The 9,121-nt window shown below is 33.6% G+C and overlaps 1 protein-coding gene across 3 annotated transcripts in view; it reads left to right on the top strand.

Moving 5' to 3' along the window:
- Positions 1 to 711: 711 nt before the first annotated feature.
- LOC127844291 (ATP-dependent zinc metalloprotease FtsH-like) overlaps positions 712 to 9,121 on the top strand; it is a 68,902-nt gene continuing 60,492 nt past the window's right edge. For 2 of the 3 annotated variants that reach the window (XM_052374381.1, XM_052374380.1), the window contains exons 1-3: positions 740 to 860; positions 1,045 to 1,123; positions 7,078 to 7,233. In XM_052374381.1, the coding sequence (XP_052230341.1) occupies positions 768 to 860; positions 1,045 to 1,123; positions 7,078 to 7,233 (328 nt within the window). In that variant the 5' untranslated portion in view covers positions 740 to 767. Of the gene's footprint in view, positions 861 to 1,044; positions 1,124 to 7,077; positions 7,234 to 9,121 lie in introns of all 3 variants that reach the window. The other variant, XM_052374382.1, reaches the window with a different exon arrangement.

The following is a 9,121-nucleotide window of genomic DNA, read 5'->3' as shown; positions in this document are numbered from 1 at the left end:
GATGTACACTGAATGAAAAGCTAGATTGGGGCGAACACATTGACAAAATTTGCAGTAAAGCCAGCAGAAACTTAAGCTTCATCCGAAGAAACCTGAACATTGCGTCCACAGCCATCAAGGAACAAGCATACATGTATATATGTCGCTCGTCCGCCAATCATTGGAATATGCCTGCACCATCTGGAACCCATATGAAAAGGGAGATACAGATAGGCTGGAAATGATCCAATGCCGAGGCGCCAGATATGTCAAAACAGATACCATAATCACTCAAGCGTTACGGATATGCTAAAAGACCTTCAGCGGAAATCACCCCAAGATCGACGCAAAGAAGCACGACTAATATTGTTTATAAAATTGTAAACAACCAAGTACATATACCAACCGAAAATCGACTCTAACCAAATCTGAACAGGTCGGAACTAACAAACAATATATTCTACTTCCACATCCCATACTGCAGAACGCTCTATCGCCAACAGGCATTCTTCCCGAGAACCATTAGGGAATGGAACAACCTTCCACCGGACATCCTGTCAGCTGGCTCAGTTGGAACCTTCAGATTTCATCTAGCCATGCAAACACTTTATCTAACTTCCCCTTTGTTATTATCTCACACTGTATATACTGCATACCTTTACTCTCACCTTTTCTTTAACTCTTATGCGCTCCATGGCAATAATCTTCAGTCAGTTGAAGGTGGCCATTACATGGAAGAAGAAGACGAACTTATCATTTATGTAGTGGATTTTAACCTAAAATCAAACATGGCGTACTGCTCAACATTATCCTTGTTGAGAAAAAATATATGTGTTTGTCGTATATTTTCCAAACAGCACTCTATACTACTGTTAGTAAAGGTATTTTTTTTTATAAGTGTTGACAGCATGACTTTTAATGAATAAACAGTTTACTGTTATTTGTTGTATATAACTATTTAACAAAAATAGCATAATTCGGATGAATTTGAAATCGGACATTTTAAAAAGCTTGTTCTGCTGTATGACATTTTGAAAAGCTTGTTCTGCTGTATTGTATTTTCAGACAAAGCGACATAATGTATGGAGTATTGGATCAATGCAAAAATGGTTTACCATTCCTAGGCGTACAAAACTGACAGCTGGTTTGTATTATGATAAATAATATTATAATAGGTGCTGCCTAATTTATGTGCAAAAGCTTATTGCAGGGTAGTCCAAATTGTTGACACTCTCAAATATAAAGCTACCTTTTTTATTGGGTACAATTTGGAGTGTACAACCGGTGAAAGACCAAAACAATGGTGGAAAGTTTTCCTTCTTTGTCTTTATTGTTGCGCAAGTAATTTGTGCGCAACATTCAAGCCCCAATATCAGACAGTTAATATCAACAGATTGCATTAATATTTACATACCTGTGTAGATAATTCATTTCACAATAATTATGTAATGACGCTTTGAATATTGCACGTCTGAGCAATTTTAATCTCAGCGTTTTTCCTCTTTGTAAACTTAGTACCGTTAATCGGCACCATTCCCAATGCAACCATTTTTTCCCAATTTCAAAATGAAAATTCCCAATTCAAAATAAAAAATTCCCAATTCACAGGAAAAAAATCGGCGATGTTTCCTCTTGTTTTACCGCAAAAATCCAGTAAAACTAAAATCAGTGGTGGTTAACCAACAGGGGAAGTAACCCCAGCAACTGTTGATGACGATATATCGATTGGTTCCCTTTGTCTGAATACTCCTGTACTCGATAAGGGAAACCTTAATCAAAACGCAACACATTTTCGCGAATTACCAGCAATGATGGCATCGCATAATTCAGAAGGTTGTTGATTGCATTGTGAGTTTAATTTGCAAAGAAAGACGAGATTTTAATTTAAATGTATCGCTAGCCAAATTGTTCAACTGGGTTTAATTATTTAATTGTATGCAGTTATAGTAATGTTATAGTAATTTGTTGCAACTGTTTTGCAGAAAGAAAACTGATGTTTTGATCATTGAAGTTGTAGATTTTTGATATTTCAAATATTTTACATTCTGATAAATTGAGCAAGCAGACCATGTTTGAACAAGAGAATTCCTGTGTTCTCTGCAGTTAAAAGTTGAATTATTCTCAAACCTGGTAATTCCTTTTGTAAGGTCTGTGCTACTGAACCTTTTCAAGACACATGTACATGCATGTGAAGTGGAATGGCTGTTGTTCCAAATCGAGATTATGATCTTGTAAAGTTTTTACAAATAGTTGAAATTTAAAATGTGATTTTAATTTTATTTGTTGCAGACATCACTTGGATGAATCATTTTGCTGTTATAACACCATTATTCATTCTTGATTATTTAATATATTAAATGAATGCAATTGATGTCACATAACATGAACAATCCTTGATTGTTCAGATGTTTTTAGATGTCTATTAAACATGATATTGGATACAATTCTGATATTAAAAGTGTTAATCATTGCTACAAAGCAGCGTTTACTTTTGATTTCTGAATTCTAAGTATGAATTCAAATACAGGAATGTCATATTTGACTGGGTGGCAAATGCAAGTATTTTATTCTGTCCATATATTATTCTTCAATAATAAATATAAAATAAACAAGAAATCACACAGTTTTGTAAGTTTATTATTATGCTTTATTAAGATTTGAGCATAATTAATAAATTTTCCAATTTTGATGAAAACGATGCTAATTTTCCCAATGTGACCGGTATCGGCACCAGTCTCAAAGTGGTGAGGAAAAACGCTGAATCTAACCACTATTCAAATTTTCGATATCTCTCGATTTGCTTGCTGTGTAGATATTTATTGATAACGCAGCCTCCATGTAAACCATGTGGTTTAAATGTGAAGAATAAACGGCGGAAAACACAGTTTGCGTTTGTCTTCTCTGTTGTGGCGCCGAGCGTTATATAGTAAAGCGATGTGATTATACTTTTCTGGATAAATTGAGCATTGTTTTTAACCAGGTTTTCCGAAGGAAAAAACTGGTTATTAGATTGGCGAATGCGGGCGGGCTGGCTGGCGGGCGGGCGGAACAAGCTTGTCCGGGCCATAACTATGTCGTTCATTGTCATATTTTAAAATCATTTGGCACATTTGTTCACCATCATTGGACGGTGTGTCGCGCGAAATAATTACGTCGATATCTCCAAGGTCAAGGTCACACTTTGAGTTCAAAGGTCAAAATTGGCAATAAATGAGCTTGTCTGGGTCATAACTATGTCATTCATTGTGAGATTTTACAATTATTTGGCACATTTGTTCACCATCATGGGACGGTGTGTCGCACGAAAGAATCACGTCAATATCTCCAATGTCAAGGTCACCACAACTTAAAATAGATTTATTTTGAAACAAACTTACAAAGGGGGTTAATTTTGTTTGTTCATTTCAAAAGTTCAGTTTGAGTTGTCTCCCTTAATCAGATTTTTTTTCACAATGAAAACCTGGTTTTGTGACAATTTTGTCCCTTTTTTTTTCTAAAGAGACAATTAAAAATTTGCAAGTTCTGAAATAAATAACATCTTTTATTTTTATACGGTACATAAATAATGGTGATACAGATTGTACAGTATACCGTCCTATGTAAGGTAAAATGTAAGTACAAATAACAACACAGACAGAGGTGTGAAAAAGACATGCATAAAAGTTGCTGAAACTAAGAAGAGTGAATAGAAACTGCACCATATCTGTTTTGAACATAATTATGCTAAGGCCTAAGAAAAAAACAAGTTTGTTTCATGTTACCGGACCGACCCTGTCAGCTTACCCCTGACTGAGATTATTTTATACAATAAAAAAAAATAAAAAAAATTGTGTTTGACACTATTCGGCTGCAATTTAGACCGCATATGTATTGACTAAAATAATGACATTCAAAACAATGTATTACCGGTAATTATGGATCAAATCTGCAGAGTTGCATTCACACATGTTAATCTCTTTTGTCCAAACACCGCAGACAGCAGTCTACACAATAGGTCAGTAGACGTGCTGTGCATGTTCTCATAACGCCCAACACTTAATTCAGTTCCGTCCAGATGTTCTCTTGAATCAGTATACAGTACAATTACTGTGTCAATAATTACTCGACTAAAAGACTGTAACGATAAAGATTAGGCGTGTTTGATTTGAAATTAATTTAGAGGAAATATTAAATTATTCGCGATATAATTGTGTTAAAAAATACCAAATAAACTTAATCGAAATCAACAGAATTCAATCTTCTCTGCGCTACAAAGTTTGTATAAAAAAATCAATACATGCGCACTTTCCATGCGTATTACCCTAACCTTGTACATTGCCGCTTAATTTTCGGGCTCTTTTGTTGGGGAATACACATGATGACTATATTGGAAGCATTTGTAAATGTCGTGTTAACATTAAAAAATCAGAAGTGTGTTTTGGATTACAAATTATTATTCTCATTTGGGAATTTAACAGAACATTTATACTTGTGTTATATTTGTTATGAATTAAATATTGTTTAAACGCTTTACGTGTCGAAAAAAATGTTATGATAATATTAAAAGCACAATTTTCAGGAGGATAACATCAGTTGTCTATCATCAGTCTTTTACGTAACTTGCCATGATTTTATTGCGGAGAATTACACTGTTCGTATCAATTAATGTGGTACATGTAGGTAAAACAAAGTCATAAGACTACAATAAACCCCTGAAATTATTGATTGATAGTGACGCATATCTGATTCACACTGTTGCCACCAGTTAATATCAGATCATACAGAAATAGAAAAAAAATTCCCTAGATGGATTTACTTAGGTAAAAGTCGGTGTTAAAAGCTCATGTTAAATAAAATTACGCGTACATGTTACACCGTAATGCCTTCTTCTGATTGGTTCATATTTAAATCTGTTTCATGACATGGCGAGAGGTCAGTGATTGTATTGCGATTTAAGCAAAAGTTAAACTGAAGAATTAATGACTTTCTAACTTCAATTCGATGATATTTGAGGTAAAAATGGACTCCTGAACTAACACATTATAAGTTGGTAATGTTAATTTGCAATTTTACGCAAATTGATGAAAATTTAAACTTTCTGGTTTCCACCCCATTATTGGTCCTTAGCCAATAAGACGTTCTAAAGAATTTAGCCCATAGTAAAAGACTAAAGTATCTCTAAATTCTTTGCGCCTCTTATAAATAAGACTAAATCATTATCTTGCTAGAACACCGAGCTACGCTAAATAGGGTGCTGCTTATTTGTGTCTACAACAGTCCAATTACAAAGTTCACAACGTTTATCCTTGCCTTGCATAATCTCCTGTCAACCCTCCCAGTACGTCATGGCACTACAATTCTCGCAGGATACTTCAACATAAACTACCTTGTGAACAACCATAGGTGCACTGAACTGCAAAAAGTCACAAAATACTTTGGACTTTCCCACAATATCACAATCCCAACACATCGAAGTGGAAGCCTACTAGATCACATCTATATCAACAGACTAGTGCCTGACTCTATTTTATCAACCACACCTGTCCACTACACAGACCTCCTCCATGTTCAGATGGCCATACCTCTGCAGCAGCTGTTACATAGATAGATTAGTCATAAAACAAAATTGCTTCATAATGATAATAATAATAATAATAATGCAAAACCTTCCTTCAATGTCTTTAACATACATTTACATTGTCAAACCTTATATTGCCAATCTTTAATTATACCTCCATTAAATTCCATTTTCTTGTTCATTGTAAGATTTTTAAATGACTCTGTACATTTATTTTGTTCACAGTCATTCTGTGTCAATGCAGCATGTGGGGGTATATGTCATGTCTGTGACAAAGCTCTAGTTTTTAGTATTTTGACCCCTGAAATATTCATTTGACCCCTGAAAATTTCAAGCACAGTGTCATTTGACTCCTGGCTTTCAAAAACTATTGAAGTCCCTGCAGCTAAAGGACTGAAAAGTTAGATCAGAATATTGTTAAATTTGGTGAATAAACGTGTTTCTGAATGATTGCAAACACAGCCTAAGAATATTACTCAGGACCACAGGTAAAACTGCTTTCTGATATGGAATGGAAGTTGGGTCACAACTCTGACATGTAGACAGCACTTAGGGGATGGTAGTACTGCAAAAATACAAATACTGATGTTTTGAACAAATCAATTTTCTTAAACAATCGTTAATTGATTTGAAAAGATTATAATAACAATAAGATATCAAATAGATCGAAGCAAATTCATCCGAAAAAAATAGGTATTCATGCTTGTTCTATTTACCAAAAAAATTGTGTCAGGAAAAAGTTACGGTGAGTTGTTGTTCACCAGTCTGTGTAATATGACTTGTTCCCTTAAGGCCGGGAAATAGGAAGCACAACAAACTAGAGCAAAAAATCGTATTTTTGCGGTGAAAATCATATTTTTTAGGGAGAGTGTACTCTACGTTCTTGCAAGTACTTTCTTGTCATATTGTTTTCTTGAGGTCGCATATGTGTGATAAAGCATTTGTCAAGGTGTCAATATTCTCAAGTGGTTAAGATATTGCATCACAGAAAAATAGATGACATGGTAAGAAACATTTCTAGTTGCATAGGTATGTCTATATTTTTTTTCAGAAAAGTGATAACAATCACAGTTAATGGTCGTCGCCTTGTGTAATGGGCCTTTGCCCACATGAACAATGAAAAACACTTAAACACTTTAACAACACTTCCATGCATGGGCTCAACAGTCAGCCATCTGGATTGCTCAATTTAATTATTATTTTATTCTAAAAAGATGTCTTGTATGCCTTAGTATCATACATTCTGCATATGTATATCAGTGTTGTTTTTTGCGTTATATTGGGATTGGGGCCAAAGTCCTTTGGCTTGGGAAAAATCATGTTGCTTTGGCTACAATTGGGAATTTTGTTTTGTTTGTTTGTTTGCTGACAAATACTGAAAAGTTTGACCCAAAATGTGTTAATGCACCAGACTTATCTCTGGAAATATTTCTTTGTGCATGACCCAACCATGATTATGGCATTTAAGATTTGTCTTCGCATTTTTTTTCAATCCATGTATTTTTTATATGCATTTGTCTTCATTTTAGTAATGTTTTTAGTGATGAGACAGGGAGCCAAACAACCAAAGTCAGACGTTCGAAATAACGCCATGTGCTTTAGGACAATAGGGGTACCTTACCAGCATCTTCGTATAATGCTTGGTATAATGTGGGGGACATTGCTTCTTTATGGCGCATATGAAGTATTAAAGACAGGTATGTATGCAAAGGTGTAAATAAGTGCTAGGTGCTTGTTTCCATTATGTATTTTGTTACTAAACCAATATATAAAATAGTTGAGATACTGTATACCTCTTACCCATTCTGCTGAATGCTAGGGAGAAGGTTTGCATGTAATAACTCCATATCTGTTACTGTATTTTTACTACAACAACTTCATAATTATGTGTCTTCTTTGCTATAAGGTTAGGTCATAATTAAAGTTTATTAAAAGCAAATAAACACTCAAAATAAAAAAATATTTCATACTCTATTTCGAAAAAATATTGTTAACACATATAAGATCAATGTTCCTTATAGCAATAGTCAAAATTTCAACACTAGATGTGGTCTGGTGATTTGACAAGATACAAAATGCTTTTTTTGTGGAACAATATATTCAACAAATGTTCATGAAACATGTAAGTGTTTGTGTGTCTTATGAATAGATATCATTTTCGGGAAATTAAAATGGAATATATTGTGACACAAAAAAGTGAAAACAAGCATTTTGTATCATGTTAAAGCTATGTAACCATACCACATCTAGCGTTGAAATTTTGGCTATTGCTATTAGGAACACTGATTTTTTATGGGTTTACATTATTTTGCGAAATGTTTGTTGATTTTAAATAAATGTGTTACTTTAAGCACTTCAAGCATGACTTTAAAAATAAAGGCAAGCTATTCCACTTTGTTTTTTAACTTTGGAAGTTCTCTTAAGATTAAGTTTTCATAAAGCTAGTTAGTCATGAATGAATTTACCAGTTACTTGAAAACATATACATTTATTAATAACTTAAGCTTTGAAACAAAAACTTGCAAAAATGTTCTTATTTAAGTTTTCAGGTGGACTGCAATAAATGCAATCATTTAAACATGTTTTACCTAATTTCATGTATTTAATTTTAAAATTATGTATGCATTATTGATCTGACATTATATATTTTCACTGGCCCGCTATTTGGAAGAACATATACTGTACTTATAAATAAAGGCTATGTTTACTATTTGCTGATAATTTCTGCGTTGAATAAGACAGATTTCATGGGAATCGCTGCACAATTGATGAAGTTATGGCTGTTTAAAGCGATGCACCCTGTTTTCATTTGAAATGATGTTTTTACTAATTAATATCATAGCCACACGCTAACCATCAGTGATATAAAGCTGAAATTTATGTGCAGATATTATTCAGACCTAGCTTGGGCTTGCATTTGTGGCAGGTCAGGTCAAGGTCACTGTTACTTAACAAGCAAAAAACAATTTCTGCTCAATTACTAAAGTATCTATGGAGGTTTTGCGCTGAAATTTGTGTGTAGGAAGCTTATATGGATACTCTTATTCACATAACACACAGTTATTTAAATGAATCAATGTAGATGTGCATGTACATGTAACTCTTTCACTTCACCCTTTCCCACTCAGAAGCAAAGTGAAAATGACTATGTGCAAACAGCATAAAACCAGAATAGCTTGCTGTTTGCTGCTCATCAATACATGTAGGTTACTAGGTTAAATAATAAAAAATTGTTAACACTCTAGAAGGCACATTTAAAGTACACTCTTTATGACACTTGGTCAGAAAAATTTAGTTTATGATACCTAAGCTTAATTGAAAAAATGGTTCAAATTGGTTAAAAACAATTTGATTCAAATTAAACTATTTGCTGCTTATTTTGCTATTTCATGTTTGGCTTGTCCAGGGCATGACTTAATATGTTTGGTATTTGTCATTAACTAATTATGTTGTACTTTTAAAGTATTTATTTTTTAATACAATTAAAAACGCAACAGTGTTTTATAAGTTTATTGAACAGAATTTCCTGTTGAGTTATTCTTAAATAACATAAAATGCACAATGTATCACATGTATTTAACAAAA

This window comes from Dreissena polymorpha, chromosome 9 (genome assembly GCF_020536995.1).
Source record: "Dreissena polymorpha isolate Duluth1 chromosome 9, UMN_Dpol_1.0, whole genome shotgun sequence".
NCBI classification, from domain to species: domain Eukaryota; kingdom Metazoa; phylum Mollusca; class Bivalvia; order Myida; family Dreissenidae; genus Dreissena; species Dreissena polymorpha.
Note: the sequence above shows the minus strand (reverse complement) of the source record. Positions and strands in the feature narration are given on the sequence as shown.